At 50.1% G+C, this 16678-nt stretch overlaps 1 protein-coding gene across 8 annotated transcripts; it reads left to right on the top strand.

The window, feature by feature from the left end:
* Positions 1-35: 35 nt before the first annotated feature.
* Positions 36-15709, top strand: zc3h13 (zinc finger CCCH-type containing 13). Of its 8 annotated transcripts, none has more exons than XM_036982310.1 (20): positions 36-195; positions 875-1027; positions 1184-1293; positions 1494-1608; positions 1751-1862; positions 2042-2175; positions 2287-2325; positions 2460-2824; positions 3011-3187; positions 3464-3792; positions 4401-4913; positions 5790-6101; positions 6479-7013; positions 7217-7443; positions 7823-9220; positions 9340-10617; positions 10780-10926; positions 11582-11782; positions 14595-14758; positions 14946-15709. In XM_036982310.1, exons 2-20 carry the CDS (start codon positions 884-886, stop codon positions 15174-15176), a joined length of 6531 nt encoding a protein of 2176 aa, XP_036838205.1. In that variant the 5' UTR covers positions 36-195; positions 875-883; the 3' UTR covers positions 15177-15709. The 8 variants fall into 8 exon arrangements, with proteins under 8 accessions (XP_036838205.1, XP_036838208.1, XP_036838203.1 ...); XM_036982313.1 differs by having other exon boundaries at positions 37-195; positions 7217-7329; positions 7835-9220; XM_036982308.1 differs by having other exon boundaries at positions 38-195; positions 875-1090; positions 2042-2169.
* Positions 15710-16678: the final 969 nt, after the last annotated feature.

Raw genomic sequence — 16678 nt, 5'->3', positions numbered from 1 at the left:
AGATTATATTGCGGCTCCACTTTTAGATCTCTACGGTCGAAAACACACCCAATCATTACACACGCACCCTTTGCCAACATGAAGGCGGATAGGGGAGCCCCTGCCATTGAAATGCAAGAATACAACTTGTGATTTCAAGAGGTAGCGAATCCCATTGCCTACGAAAATAGATGCGACACCGAATTAATATTTTGGGTGAGGCAACTCTTTTAATGCAATGTGCATTAGCTTTCCAGGATCTTAGAATATGGGGATGGCTTATACAGGCCTCGGGCCCAGAGAGCATAGCTAGCTTATGCTAATACGTTAGCATAAATATCCATAGTTCCCGTTTCATTCGCTAGTTAACTAGCTAGCTACCAAACTGCATTTTCAGATACGATCTCTGGCCAAAAAATATGCATAAATGATTAGTTAACTAACGTGTTAGTAACTAGTCAGTATCAATAGGCTAATGTTAACTCATCATCGGGGCTTGATTGGTAGCGTTAACGTTGATGTTGGGGTGTATTCATTAAAGCCGATTCTGTTTCAAAACTTCTTAAACGGAAGCAAACGAAACGGGGAGAGAGCTAACTGAATTTGTACAATTAAAAACTATTTTTAGTTGCAAAATTGAACGTTTTGCAACTGTTTGGAAAAATAATTACAACCCAGATCAGTGTGATCCAGTGTGTAAAAAGATTCACAAAATACCCAATGTTTCTTTGCATCAATTTGCTACATTAGTTTCAAATGGAAATGTCAACCAGGCTACTGATTTTTGTTGTTTGACAAACCAACGTTGAAATGTTTTGTTGTTTACAGTAAAGTGCATATTCAGATTTCTGTATATACCAATGCAGGTTTATAATATATTATTCTACCATTGCAGCCCTGCAGAATGTCCAAGATAAGGCGGAGGGTAACAGTGGAGAATTCTAAAACCATATCTGACAGCAGCAGTAGCCAGACCACCACCACCCCGTCTCGCCGGCCCAGCGTGTTTGAAAGACTTGGCCCCAGCACTGGTAGTAATGCTGTCGAGGTGTGTACCTCTACACCTGCATCTAACCCACTGACAGATACAACACATGCATGTCCAGAGAAGGTAGAGAAAGAACATCTTTGAATTTTGGATTCATCAGAGCAAAACCCTATTTCTGCTTCATTAAATGACACTTTCTTGCTTTCTTCCTTTCAGACTAATTGTAGAAATTGGTTGAAGACTGGGAATTGCAGTTACGGCAATACTTGTCGCTACACACATGGAACTCAGCCACGAGGCAAAGGATTTAGTGGATCTTTTAGCAGGTTAGATGGCCTTGGAGAATTGCCTGTGACCCGTGTATGCAGGCAACTGAAAAATAGATATTTTATCCAAGTGGGCAACACAGTCAGACGGTCCAAACATTCTCCCATGGCTGTTTCTTATTGTATTTGATAAGCTTTGATAAGCAGTTGTCTTATGCTGAACCAATGCCGGAGATTACCATATGTTTGTGTGTAAACAGGTCAGCGGAGAGACCAACTGGCGATCTGCGAGAGAGGATGAAGAATAAGAGGCAGGATGTTGAATCAGATGCTACAAAGAGAGACCCAGAGGAGCCTACGTCCCCCACAGCCAGAGTGAGTTACTCTCCACACACACCTCGCTTTCATGTCCGGTTTTCTTTTGTTCTTTAGGACATAGTGAACCACCATTTTACTAGTTAGATATTAGACCAACATGTATGGGAGTCTTCCATGTAAACCTGTCTGTGTTCTGCAGCAGCGAGACTCGTCCCGAGGCCGCCACAGGGAGAAGGAAGATATAAAAATCACTAAAGAGAGAAGCCCTGCCAGCGAAGAAGAGACCACCGAGTGGGAAGCCAACCGCGAAGGTGAGGTTTGAAAGTAGTGCCGTGTTCAATAGGCACAACGAAAAGAAAGCACGTGCCCTTATTAACATATGAAAGGAGAACTAATGAATGTCGAACCGTTTTTCACTCTATTGGGAAAAGCTGTTTGTATATTTGCATATTCTAACCTTAAGTGATGTGCTGTTGTATTTGTCTTTCAGACTCGGATAACGGTGACTACGACTACGAATTATCCCTAGAGATGAAGAGACAGAAGATCCAGCGGGAGCTCATGAAGTTGGAGCAGGAGAATATGGAGAAAAGAGAGGAGATTGTTATCAAGAAAGAGGTACCGGTATGCATGTATCGACTGTAGCTATATCTACTATAGTTCATAGAGCCCTGCATGATTTAAGACTGAGGTTGATCTGTTTTATAACCTTATACACTTACAATCTCTCGCTAGGAGCCGACCACCAAAACTAGGACCACTATCATATCCAAGGTAATAAGAGATACCTACCTAACCTTATTGTCATTCAGGAGCCATCCATATCAACACTCATATCTGGTTTAGACTTCTCTCCTTTCAGTGTCCGTGCTAACCAATTCTGCCTTTATTCCACGTTGTAATTCCAGACATCCCCGGAACGTTCCAGCTCTAGAGGTTCCCCCTCCTCCAGGAAGTCCAGTGGATCCCCCAAACACACTAAAGGACCTAAAGCTTCCGGTTCTAGGAAGAAGGAGAAGAAGACCTCTGTGTCGTCCTCTGCATCCGCCACGGCCAGATCTTCCAAGGGGGGCCACGGGAAGAAGAAAGGTCCCCGCACCCCCAGCCCCCCTCCTCCGGTGCTTCCGCTGGTGAACCCTGTCATGGCAGCCGGGGGGAAGAAGCACAAGGGGAAGCACAAGAACAAGGAGAAGTGTGAGGAGAAGCCGCCCAAGGAGGGAAAGGAGAGAGGGAGAGATGTGGAGAAACACAAGGAGAAGAAGGAGAAACGCAGGTAAAGAGGTTGACTGCCATGCTTTGTCCAGCTCCACTCCAAGCTGTAGAGGGATCTAGCAGCCTCGTTGAATAGGCATATAACAAGACCCACTGAAAACAACAGGCGTTTAAACAAGTCTGTTAGCACTGTTGTTGAATATACTATGAAAAGGGACTCACTTTTAGTTTCTCTTGGCGCTTGCAGAGACCGGTCAGACAGCTCCCACAAGGCCAAGCGGTCTGTGATGTCTGAGGAACGTTCCGGCAGCGTGTCCTCTCTTTCCAGAGACCGAGAGGCGTCCCCGTCAGCCAGGAAGAACAAGTCCACCTCCCCAAAAGTAGCCTCCCAGAAGACCCTTGCGCCTGCCTCCCCACCTCACAGGTCAGTAGCCTGTTAGACACTAAGAAGATAACAACATCATTGTCATGCCGGAAGCAGTAAGATGACAGTATAAACATCGGCTTGCAGAAATGGAGAAATATCCAGCAGTACCTGAACCTGAGACGATGGTCTAAACATGCCATCTATCCTAACACTAGCATTTTCAGTCATGTTATTAGCAGGATTCTCATGAGTTGGTGTAGATGGTAGACAGACTAGCAAGACGGTCACTTTCCCTGAATAACCATAACCCCTCGTCCTCTCCTGGTCTTCCAGGTCTCCCCCTCCCCGCCACAAGCGCACCCCCACCCCGCCCCGCCACCACTCCCCCTCCTCCCACTCTGGCTCCTCAGCCCAGAGACACTCTTCTTCCCCTCGCCGGCGCCGCTCGGCATCCCCCACCTACAACCGCGAGCCCCCAGCCGCCTCCTCACCTCCTGGCCAGAGGTGTTCCTCCCGCTCCCCTGCAGCCTCCCGGGACACCTCCTCTCCTCAGAGGAGGACTAGCCCCGGAGGACGAAACCACTCTCGGGGGCGTGAGAGAGGACGCAGTGAGAGGGGGAGGAGCCCACCTGCCCAGGAGCACCGACACGAGCGTCGAGACGGTACAGCAACTCATTAACATAAAACACAGACCATTTTCTATATGTGGTCACCTCCTTTTAAATAAACTACTGGTTTTCTATATGTGGTCACCACCTCTAAATAAACTACTGGTTTTCTATATGTGGTCACCACCTTTAAATAAACTACTGGTTTTCTATATGTGGTCACCACCTTTAAATAAACTACTGGTTTTCTATATGTGGTCACCACCTTTAAATAAACTACTGGTTTTCTATATGTGGTCACCACCTTTAAATAAACTACTGGTTTTCTATATGTGGTCACCACCTTTAAATAAACTACTGGTTTTCTATATGTGGTCACCACCTTTAAATAAACTACTGGTTTTCTATATGTGGTCACCACCTTTAAATAAACTACTGGTTTTCTATATGTGGTCACCACCTTTAAATAAACTACTGGTTTTCTATATGTGGTCACCACCTTTAAATAAACTACTGGTTTTCTATATGTGGTCACCTCCCTTTAAATAAACTACTGGTTTTCTATATGTTGCTGTTTGTTTACATGAAAACAGTGTCTACATTGTGTCGTTTGACTGGACGCTGTAATGACACAGACCTGTGTTTTTGTCTCGTCCATGCAGAGAGCCGCGGGAAGCGAGAGAAAGACGGTAGCCGTGAGGACCGGGACTACGAGGCGGCAGAGACGAGCTCTTCTCGTGATGCCGCCCGTGAGGACCGGGAGACAAAAGAGGGGCGAGACCGCCGGGGTGACGGGCGCAGCGACCGACGAGGAGACTCCACCAGTACCTCCAGGGACCCCACCAGGGATAGAGACCGGGACACCAAGGACTCGACCCGGGAACCCAGAACCACAGAGACCACGTCAACACGCTCCGGACGAGACCCTCTGGAGTACAGGGACCGAGAACGGGAGAGGGAGCGAGAAAAGGAGAAAGAGAGGGAGCGGGAGAGAGGAGAGAGGGAGAAGACGGACAGGAAGGAGGAGGCTGTCCCGGAGGAGGGGAGGGGCTATGGGAGGGGCCACGGGCGAGAGGAAGGAGGGAGGACTGAAGGGAAGGGGGAGACGAGGACAGAGAGTAGAGCTGAGAGACCTGGCAGGGGTAGGGGCCGCGAGGCTGACGCATCTGACAAAGGTGAGGTCACACATGACATCACACATCTTATGACCAGCAAAACCTACTAATGGCCAGTTGGAGTAACAGTTGTTAATGTGTTTGTTGCTGTTGTGTTTGTGGAAGTGAGGGAATTTGATCAAGATGAACTGCGGTGCACCAGTCTATGGCTGAGGGAGGAGCTCCCTTCTCAAATGGAACAGTAATCTGTGCTGCTCGGCCATGTTGTCAACAAAGCAGCATGGAGCATCACCCAGAAACATCTATTATTGATCAAACGAGTTTTCATTGGGAAGGCAGATAAAGCGTTCATATCAAAAGCAATCACTTTTTCACGTGAGAAAAGCCTCTGGTTCCTACTCATTACTCCACGTTCATAACCTACGTCACTTTTTCACGTGAGAAAAGCCTCTGGTTCCTACTCATTACTCCACGTTCATAACCTACGTAACTTTTCCACGTGAGAAAAGCCTCTGGTTCCTACTCATTACTCCACGTTCATAACCTACGTCACTTTTTCACGTGAGAAAAGCCTCTGGTTCCTACTCATTACTCCACGTTCATAACCTACGTCACTTTTTCACGTGAGAAAAGCCTCTGGTTCCTACTCATTACTCCACGTTCATAACCTACGTCACTTTTTCACGTGAGAAAAGCCTCTGGTTCCTACTCATTACTCCACGTTCATAACCTACGTCACTTTTGTTTTGTACCTGTTTCGCCGTCAGCCCAGAGGGGGGCACCTGGCTCGTGCCTGGGAGGCCGCCCGCTTCCAAAACGAATACAGTCACTGTTCACCTGGTGCGAACTCCTCCCACCGGGGCATCCCAGGCCAGATAATCCAATCCCCTCTGTGTCTGTTTCAGCACACTCTTAACTCTGTCCTTCCTGCCTCAGTTTCCTCAGGCTCCACCCGGAACGCCCGAGGCTCCCAGCAGGAGAGCGGTGGTCATGACGGCTGGGAGTCACGTAGCGGCGGAGGCTTCCGTGAGAAGAGTGCGGAGAGGAGCACCGACCGCGGGGCGGAGAGAGGAGGCGCAGAGAGAGGAGGAGGCGCCGAAAGAGGAGGTGTCGACAGAGGAGGAGCGGAGCGTGACCGTTATGACGGAGACAGGAGAGGAGGGGAGCAGGCGACTGGGAGAGACTCATCCTACGACCGTAGAGGTGGTCACACCGACCGTGGTGACCGCAGAGAGAACAGGGAGAGAGGTGAGGAGAAAAAATACATTTCATCTATAATACACGTTAAATAAAATACCATTTGTAATACGCTTATCATTGAAAAACAATCTCAATGTTCTGTAGTGAGTGATTTCAAATAGAAACGAGACATAGACAGAAAGGACACAGCTAGACAGGGCAACTGACAAAGGACACAGCTGATGCTACAAGAGGCAAGGACAACAAGAAACACAGTTATATGTAACACAAAGCCTTCGTAAAGCATCCTGTCTCTTCCTCGTACGGGAGAAGAAGATCCAGGTCCCTCAGGCCCTCTCCTCTAATGCTTTCTGAAACATTCATTCAGAATGAACCCTTGGTGTTGGATGTTGTGACTGACTGGCTGTTTCCTCTGTTTCTAACAGAGCAAAGAGCTTCCTCTCCTGGTCGGCACCCAGCCAGAGGAGAAGAGCCGGACAGGGAGGAGACCAGAGGGAGGGATGAACGCAGAGGAGAGGAAAAAGGAGGGGACAGGCGAGAGGACAGGGCCCGAGAGAGGGAGCGAGAGAGGGAACGGGAAAGAGAGAAGGAGAGAGAAAGAGAGAAGGAGAAGGAGAGGGAGGCAGAGCGGGAGAGGGTTCGGGAGAGGGAGCGAGAACGGGAGCGAGAGAGGGAAAAGGAAAGGGAGAGGGAAAAGGAGAAAGAGAGGGAAAAGGAGCGAGAGAGGGAACGGGAGAGGGAAGAGAGGGAGCGGGAGAGGGAGGAGCGAGATAGGGAGAGGAAGGAGAGAGAGCGGGAGAGGGAACGAGAGCGGGAGAGGGAGCGAGAGCAAAGAGAGAGGGAGAGGCAGCGGGAATGGGAGGAGCGTGAGAAAGGAAGGGATGAGCGACGGGAACGGACTAGGGATGAACCAAGGGACGACCGCTCTGTCCGAGACTCGCATGAAGACCGCAAGACCAGGCAAGTATCAGTAGTAACCACCAGGGTTGGGGTCAGTTCCATTTCAATTCCAGACCCAACCCTGGTAACCACTAACCCATGACACTTAACTAGAATCACTCCATTGTTTTACCTTAGTTGTGGTTAGTTTCCGTCTGTTTCTTTCCAACTTAACACAACCCAGCTGACCTCTAACCCCTCTTCTCTGTTTGTGTCATCTGCAGCCGGAAGAGGCACAGGGTAGAGACCACACCCAGCCCGACTCGCCCCTCTCCCAAGCGAGCAAGGGACGCCACCCCAGGAGACGGCGAGGAATACAACAGCCCTGAGGAGAAAAGTGAGCGTTTGATTGGTGGAGGTCAGCCCAAGGTCCGCCCCACCTCTGGCTCTGGCCCAATCACCATCCTCCCCGTCACAGTACCAGTGTGTCCTCCTCCTCCAGTGCTTGACAGTAGGGACACTCTTTAATGGGAAAAACAAACAGCACTGGTTCTGTCTGGAGGAAACTAGTCCCGTATGGATTAACACCTCCCCAAAGGGTGCCTTGGCCTGATCACTTCAATATCCCTCCACGTGAGCCCAGGGCACACTCAGTAATGGTGATAACACCTTTTAATGTTTGAGCACATTTCATACAGACAGACTGGAACTCAACGTGCTGACATAGAAGTAACAGCTGGGGTTTGGTTGTTATTAGAAGGCGATCAGAGATCTTTGAGACCGAGCCAAGGCACCCTTTAAGATAACAAGGTGTTTTGTTTCTTTGACCTTTGTTGACATTTCCATGATGTTGATAAACCTTGGTGCTAACAGAATCCCTCGGCTTCTTGGTGTGTGTTCAGGTGTTGAGAAACACCGGCTGTTGAGTCAGGTGGTACTCCCGCCCCAGGACCCCCTCCTGCGTTCCCCCCCCAGCACCTCTGTAGCGGAGGACGCCAAGCCCAGCCGCTGGAAGGACGAGGAGCGCCGTGGAGGCGGGGACAAGAGGGAGGGGAGGAGCCGCCGGAACGAGGAGGCCGACGCCCGCGGAGACAGAGGAGGAGCAGGCAGAGGAGGAGAGAGACGGGGGGAGCACCCCTCAGATAGCAGTACCCCTGTCTCGGCCTCCGGCTCGGACTCTAGGAGGGGTAAAGAGAGGGACGGTCGGGAGCCCACCCCTCCCCCGCCTCCCGTGGCCCTGGTCACTGAGGACAGAGATACTCCAGTCCCGTCAGGTCATGAGGAGGGCAAGAAGAAGACTAAGTCCCAGAAGAAAGGCCTGAAGAAGGGGAGGAAGGAGGAGGCTGTGGCAGGAGGTGTTTCAGGAGCTCCAGAGAGGTTCACCAACCCAGAGCCCCCCTCCTCCATGGCCCTCTCGGACGCCCCCCCACCCCCTCTCCTCTCCCCCCGCAAAGCGCCTAAGAAGAAGGCGCTGGACAAGAAGAGGAAACGATCCCGTGGCGCTGAGTCGGATGCGTCGGAGGAGGAACCAGGCTCCTCCCATCTTCCCCCGGGCAAGAGGAACAAGAGGGGTCCCCGGACGCCCCCGCCCGCGCCAAAGGAGGCTCTGCTATCCCAGAGGGCCATGCCACATTCAGTTGCAGAGCCCTTGCCACAGCCCGTCAAAATGGACGCCAACTTCAGCGACTGGTCTGACGAGGATGTGCTGGAGCGCGGTGGTGGATCGGCGCCCGTTAAGGCACCCCCCACAGTCCCCACTGAGAGGACTCCGACCGAAGCTCTTCCCAGGAGAGGAGGTCCGAGGGGGGGCAAGGAGAGGTTGGAGAGGCCTGTTCCCCTGCCCATCGCCCCTCTGCTGTCCCAGGACCCTCCCATGTTACTCCAGACCCTGCCTCCCCAGCCCCTCATGTCCCAGCCCCTGCTGAGGAAGCCTCCTCCGGAGCAGAAGAGGAGCAGCAGTATGGGAAGCAACCAGAGCAGGGCCTCATCCAGACGTCTCCGTTCTCCCTCCAACGAGTCAGCCCACAGAGAGGACCCTCAGCAGGGCCAAGGACCAGGGCGACCCAGGAGAGGACACCAGCTCCAGGGGGCCAACTCCCGAGACCGGGAACGAGAAAGGGAACGAGAAAGGGAGCGAGAAAGGGAGCGAGACAGGGAAAGAGAGAGGGAGCGTGGTGAGAGAGAGAGGGGGCCAGTGCTCACAGAGCCTCCAGTGGTGAGGGGAGAGGAGCGGAAGTCACGCATCGACCAGCTGAGGAGAGGAGAGCCCAGTCGCAGCACCTCCTCAGGTACGCCAGACACATACTATTAACAGGTTTTGTTGAGAAAACAGTGAGCTCCTTTACTAGTTTGATTTGATTGATATTATTATCTCTTATATTACATTTCTGTTGGTTTTCCTTCCCAGACCGGCAGGACTCTCGCAGCCACAGCTCCAGACGTAGCTCTCCTGAGTCAGAGCGGCAGGTGCAGTCGCGGGCCGGGTCCTACGACGGCAGAGAGCGTGAGAGGGAGAGAGAGAGGGAGCGGGAACAGTTTGAGAGGGAGCGTGAGCGCAAGGACCTCCGACAGCAACAGGGGCCTCCGGGGCCACTACCTCCTCTCCAGCAGCAGGGGCAGCAGAGAGACTGGGAGCCCGAGGGGCCACGGGAGTGGGGTGGGAGAGGCCGTGAACCCCTCCTCATGCGTGGAGGCAACAGAGAGCAAATGAGAGAGCGTGATCTCCGTGACATGCGGGGTGAGAGAGAGCGGCTTCTGCCCGAGGGTCTCCTGCAGCAGCACGAACGAGAGCGGGAAAGGGAGCGTGGTGGCAACAGGGGCATTGGCCGCGGTGGTGACCATGGCAACGACCGGGAGCGGGAGAGGATGCTGCTGATGGACCTGCCGCCACATGGGGACCCCAAGAACAGGATGGACATGAGGGGAGACAGACCAGATATGAGGGGAGACAGACCAGATATGAGGGGAGACAGACCAGATATGAGGGGAGACAGACCCGATTTAAGAGGGGACATGCGAGGAGATATGAGACCTGATATGAGGGGAGACATTCGAGGGGATATGAGAGGAGACATGAGAGGAGACATTCGAGGAGATATGAGACCTGATATGAGGGGAGACATTCGAGGGGACATGAGACCTGATATGAGGGGAGACATGAGACCTGATATTAGGGGAGACATTCGAGGGGATATGAGACCTGATATGAGGGGAGACATGAGACCCGATATTAGGGGAGATATTCGAGGGGATATGAGACCCGATATGAGGGGAGACATTCGAGGGGACATGAGACCTGATATGAGGGGAGACATGAGACCTGATATTAGGGGAGACATTCGAGGGGATATGAGGGGAGACATTCGAGGGGACATGAGACCTGATATTAGGGGAGACATTCGAGGGGACATGAGACCTGATATTAGGGGAGACATCCGAGGTGATATGAGACCTGATATTAGGGGAGACATTCGAGGGGATATGAGAGGGGGGCCAGATATCAGACCGGACATAAGGCCAGATCACATGAGACCAGATATCAGGGGGCCGGACAGGGCTGAGTTCTCTCTCCTGCTCCCCCACGAAGCCTTGGGACACGGCGGCATGGACCAGGACAAAGCAGGCAACAGCCATCACCCTGTGGGAGGACAGATACAGGAAGCAGAGAAACAGGACAGCATTGACGGTAAGGATCATCTATAATCACAAACTACTAGCCTGATCCCAGAACAGTTGGTGTGACAGTGACCATGGGAGCTGGCAACAACAGCCTTGTCCCAGATCTGTTTCCTATGTTTGTGTTGATATGGTAGCAGGTTATTGAGTGAGTTTATTTGTTTGTCCTCAGACGAAGATGACGCGAAGGCGGATGACGCTGTGTCGGTGGTGTCTGGCGGGGAGGAGTACGAGCCAATCAGTGATGACGAGTTGGATGAGATCTTGGCGGACAGCGCCCAGAAGAGAGAGGATGGGCAGGAAGAAGAGAAGACGCCAGGTACAATACTGAGAACAGGACTACACAGTCCTTCTGGCTGAGAACAGGACTACACAGTCCTTCTGGCTGAGAACAGGACTACACAGTCCTTCTGGCTGAGAACAGGGCTACACAGTCCTTCTGGCTGAGAACAGGACTACACAGTCCTTCTGGCTGAGAACAGGGCTACACAGTCCTTCTGGCTGAGAACAGGACTACACAGTCCTTCTGGCTGAGAACAGGACTACACAGTCCTTCTGGCTGAGAACAGGGCTACACAGTCCTTCTGGCTGAGAACAGGACTACACAGTCCTTCTGGCTGAGAACAGGGCTACACAGTCCTTCTGGCTGAGAACAGGACTACACAGTCCTTCTGGCTGAGAACAGGGCTACACAGTCCTTCTGGCTGAGAACAGGGCTACACAGTCCTTCTGGCTGAGAACAGGGCTACACAGTCCTTATTGTTTGCCAGCGGGGTTGCCAGGTCATGAGAAATTCTGGTCCAATGGCTCCTCCAAACCAGCTCAAAACTAGCCCAATATCACACACCTGGCAACCCTGTCTAGTCTGCAGTTGGACACTGGTAAAAGACAAACTGTTGTGTTTTTTTATTATTGTGAACTAAATTGTTTGGTTATTGTGGTCTAAGTCCTTCATATGTGCTGTGTTCCTACAGGTCCCCTGGATGTGATTGATGTGGACTGGTCCAGCCTGATGCCCAAGCAGAAGCAGGAGCCCCGGGCGGCAGGGGCAGCTCTGCTCCGGTTCACCCCAGGGGCAGTGCTCCTCAGGGCGGGCGTCTCCAAGCGGCTGGCTGGGCCCGAGCTCCTGGAGAGAGTCAGGGAGGTCTGCAAAAAGGAGCTGGACGACCCTAAAGGTGATTGGAGGAGATATTAGTACTATTACATACTGTACTCCGTCTTTCTCCTACTGGATTATATTAGTACTATTACATACTGTACTCCTACTGGATTATATTAGTACTATTACATACTGTACTCCTACTGGATTATATTAGTACTATTACATACTGTACTCCTACTGGATTATATTAGTACTATTACATACTGTACTCCTACTGGATTATATTAGTACTATTACATACTGTACTCCTACTGGATTATATTAGTACTATTACATACTGTACTCCTACTGGATTATATTAGTACTATTACATACTGTACTCTGTCTACTTTACAAGACACAGACTGTTAATGGAAGTATGCATACTTAGAGCGTGGCTCAGTCAGTGTGGTGCTAGCATATGATAAAGCCCCCCAAGCAGTCAGTGTGGTGCTAGCATATCATAAAGCCCCCCAAGCAGTCAGTGTGGTGCTAGCATATCATAAAGCCCCCAAGCAGTCAGTGTGGTGCTAGCATATCATAAAGCCCCCCAAGCAGTCAGTGTGGTGCTAGCATATCATAAAGCACTAAGCAGTCAGTGTGGTGCTAGCATATCATAAAGCCCCACAAGCAGTCAGTGTGGTGCTAGCATATCATAAAGCACTAAGCAGTCAGTGTGGTGCTAGCATATCATAAAGCCCCCCAAGCAGTCAGTGTGGTGCTAGCATATCATAAAGCCCTCTAAGCAGTCAGTGTGGTGCTAGCATATCATAAAGCACTAAGCAGTCAGTGTGGTGCTAGCATATCATAAAGCCCTCTAAGCAGTCAGTGTGGTGCTAGCATATCATAAAGCACTAAGCAGTCAGTGTGGTGCTAGCATATCATAAAGCCCTCTAAGCAGTCAGTGTGGTGCTAGCATATCATAAAGCCCCCAAGCAGTCAGTGTGGTGCTAGCATATCATAAAGCCCCCCAAGCAGTCAGTGTGGTGCTAGCATATCATAAAGCCCCCCAAGCAGTCAGTGTGGTGCTAGCATATCATAAAGCCCCCCAAGCAGTCAGTGTGGTGCTAGCATATGATAAAGCCCCCCAAGCAGTCAGTGTGGTGCTAGCATATGATAAAGCCCCCCAAGCAGTCAGTGTGGTGCTAGCATATCATAAAGCCCTCTAAGCAGTCAGTGTGGTGCTAGCATATCATAAAGCCCTCTAAGCAGTCAGTGTGGTGCTAGCATATCATAAAGCCCTCTAAGCAGTCAGTGTGGTGCTAGCATATCATAAAGCCCTCTAAGCAGTCAGTGTGGTGCTAGCATATCATAAAGCCCTCTAAGCAGTCAGTGTGGTGCTAGCATATGATAAAGCCCCCCAAGCAGTCAGTGTGGTGCTAGCATATCATAAAGCCCTCTAAGCAGTCAGTGTGGTGCTAGCATATCATAAAGCCCTCTAAGCAGTCAGTGTGGTGCTAGCATATCATAAAGCCCTCTAAGCAGTCAGTGTGGTGCTAGCATATCATAAAGCACTAAGCAGTCAGTGTGGTGCTAGCATATCATAAAGCCCTCTAAGCAGTCAGTGTGGTGCTAGCATATCATAAAGCACTAAGCAGTCAGTGTGGTGCTAGCATATCATAAAGCACTAAGCAGTCAGTGTGGTGCTAGCATATCATAAAGCCCTCTAAGCAGTCAGTGTGGTGCTAGCATATCATAAAGCCCCCAAGCAGTCAGTGTGGTGCTAGCATATCATAAAGCCCCCCAAGCAGTCAGTGTGGTGCTAGCATATCATAAAGCCCCCCAAGCAGTCAGTGTGGTGCTAGCATATCATAAAGCCCCCCAAGCAGTCAGTGTGGTGCTAGCATATCATAAAGCCCCCCAAGCAGTCAGTGTGGTGCTAGCATATGATAAAGCCCCCCAAGCAGTCAGTGTGGTGCTAGCATATCATAAAGCCCTCTAAGCAGTCAGTGTGGTGCTAGCATATCATAAAGCCCTCTAAGCAGTCAGTGTGGTGCTAGCATATCATAAAGCCCTCTAAGCAGTCAGTGTGGTGCTAGCATATCATAAAGCCCTCTAAGCAGTCAGTGTGGTGCTAGCATATCATAAAGCCCTCTAAGCAGTCAGTGTGGTGCTAGCATATGATAAAGCCCCCCAAGCAGTCAGTGTGGTGCTAGCATATCATAAAGCCCTCTAAGCAGTCAGTGTGGTGCTAGCATATCATAAAGCCCTCTAAGCAGTCAGTGTGGTGCTAGCATATCATAAAGCCCTCTAAGCAGTCAGTGTGGTGCTAGCATATCATAAAGCACTAAGCAGTCAGTGTGGTGCTAGCATATCATAAAGCCCTCTAAGCAGTCAGTGTGGTGCTAGCATATCATAAAGCACTAAGCAGTCAGTGTGGTGCTAGCATATCATAAAGCACTAAGCAGTCAGTGTGGTGCTAGCATATCATAAAGCCCTCTAAGCAGTCAGTGTGGTGCTAGCATATGATAAAGCCCCCCAAGCAGTCAGTGTGGTGCTAGCATATCATAAAGCCCTCTAAGCAGTCAGTGTGGTGCTAGCATATCATAAAGCCCTCTAAGCAGTCAGTGTGGTGCTAGCATATCATAAAGCCCTCTAAGCAGTCAGTGTGGTGCTAGCATATCATAAAGCCCTCTAAGCAGTCAGTGTGGTGCTAGCATATCATAAAGCCCTCTAAGCAGTCAGTGTGGTGCTAGCATATCATAAAGCCCTCTAAGCAGTCAGTGTAGTGCTAGCATATGATAAAGCACTAAGCAGCGGCAATAAAAGCATCGTTTGTATGTTGCTTCCATTCATCACTGGAAACATGCAGTGAGTCTAACCCAGCTCTCCGTCCATTCCTCCAGATGCTGACAAGCTGTTTGAGCACGACCTGGGTGCTCTGAACAAGGCAGCTCTGAACAGGAAGATAGAGAGGGCAGGTCTGCTGAGGAACCTGGGCCCCTGCTGTAAGGCCCTCTGTGCCCGCAGGGACATGGCCATCAGACGGCAGCTCCTCAAGAACGAAAAGGTGAGTGCTCCATGAAAATGTACTTGTACCCAGAACCATAGACTATTCTAGACCATATACCAATTGACTAAGATGGCCCTCTACTGTAGTATATATGGAGGAATGGACTGGAAATATGTAGATATATGCAATATTTTGACACACACTGCCTATCGCTGTATAGTAAGCTAACTCTTTCTCTCTCCAGGGCCTGGCCAAGCAGATGTACCCCAGTGTTCCTGTGGTGGACAGTGAGCTCTTCCAACTCAGCATGCGTCTCTTCAAGAAGACTGTAGCCGCCGCCAGAAGCAACCAGCCCCCGTTGGGGCCCCCAGCAGGCCCAGAGAAGGCCGACAAGGGGCCACCGGGGCTGGTACCGGCAACTTCACCGGTAGCCAAGCCCAGTACACCACAGCCCCCCGAGATGTGTATCTCCTGAGAGCGTGCGGGGCTTATGGGTAAAAACAAACGCTGCATGATGAAACTGACCTGTGATCAGAAATTGAATCAGCTCTGACTACTAAGCCTGCTCTGAGTCCCTGCCCCCTAACTCTAAACCCCGCCCCCTAATGCTAAAACCCGCCCCCCTGCTATAGCTTTTTTAATCACAAGGAAAAATCTAACAAAACGCTGAAACTCTTTGTCAGTCAGCAGTGCTGTCATTATGGAAGACTGATCTGATCCGCAAGTACTGTACTGCTTCTACCATAGAGACTATTGGAGATACTAGCCTATGGAGGGATTGATAGAGGCCTTGTACAATGTACTGTACCTTGAACTAGAAATGACAATGCTACAGGAAAGACATGCATTTTCCCGAATAACACAGTTGTTGTTTTTGTGCGATTGGATATTTGTTGTCGGAGGGTGATAAGTCTCCCTTTCGTAATGGCGTTGCTTTATGTTTTTTGTTTCTTTTGTTGTGCATTGGTTTTTAAGACTCCATTAAAGTGGTTAGTTGTTCATTTGTAATGGCTCTTATCCTTGCTTTGTATGGAGTTCAGTCTCAGTGCCATGTGCTGCTTGATGTCATTTGTGTATTGTTCAAGAGACATTGACTTACATCCCCGATGGCACCCTATTCCCTATGTAGTGCACTTCTTCTGACCTGTCCCATAGGGCTCGGGTCAAAAGTAGTGCGCTGTACAGGGTGTAATTTGGGATGCATCCTGGCCAAACGCACTCAAATCTCTGAGTGACTTGTATGAATGTTTACTGTACTGCCAAGGCTACTCCACCCCGACATGAGGTCACTCAAAACTTTGGCAATGGCCTACTTTGCTAGGACCTCTGGGTTAAACTCAGCCAACACCCTCAGACTGCTGTGCCATAACAACACTCCAGTCTAGACTCTTACCGACAGGACTCTGGCTGGCCTGAACAGAATCCCATCAGGAGATGGATTTGACTCTTAAACTATGATGACTCTCTGTAGCAGTGTTGAATTGTCTTAATGTATTCTGTTTGCAGGTTGAAAGATTACATGAATTGTGGTGGTAGGTCTAATTGAATGGATTCTGGTGGTGGGTGTAATTAGGGCTGGGCGGTATACCGTTTTTTGCGATATACCGATATTGATGCATGGACCGGTTTGGGTTTTTATTTTACCTTCTATACCGGTATTTGAATGTTTGGTTTGTTAAATGAGATACGTAGTGTGTAACGTCCATTTTTATAGTTCACTACTTGAGTCTTCTCTCCCCATGCGGCTTTCCACACAGACCTAGCCCTGGCTCCAGGTCCTTTCACTCAAGGAGCGCATTTGTTTTTCCTCGACCACGAGACACTTGCGTTTAGTCTGCATGGTCTATGCAGCACATGCAACAATGTTGATGACAACAATGCAGTTGTCACTTTGTGTCTTAATATAAATCTACTAGCATTCTATAATTACACTATTAGCTTGTTTTGTTTTTTACATCTGCAAACAGCTAGTTTGTC

This window comes from Oncorhynchus mykiss, chromosome 7 (genome assembly GCF_013265735.2).
Source record: "Oncorhynchus mykiss isolate Arlee chromosome 7, USDA_OmykA_1.1, whole genome shotgun sequence".
NCBI classification, from domain to species: domain Eukaryota; kingdom Metazoa; phylum Chordata; class Actinopteri; order Salmoniformes; family Salmonidae; genus Oncorhynchus; species Oncorhynchus mykiss.
The sequence above is the reverse complement of the archived record's forward strand: the minus strand, read 5'-3'. Positions and strand labels throughout refer to the sequence as shown.

Excerpts from the sequence above, each read along its gene's own strand:
- zc3h13 (XM_036982306.1), top strand. The coding sequence starts at position 884 with ATGTCCAAGATAAGGCGGAGGGTAACAGTGGAGAATTCTAAAACCATA. Across the intron at positions 4,914-5,789 it reads GGCTGACGCATCTGACAAAG|TTTCCTCAGGCTCCACCCGG; the intron begins GTGAGGTCACAC and ends TTCCTGCCTCAG. Across the intron at positions 7,014-7,216 it reads CATGAAGACCGCAAGACCAG|CCGGAAGAGGCACAGGGTAG; the intron begins GCAAGTATCAGT and ends TGTCATCTGCAG.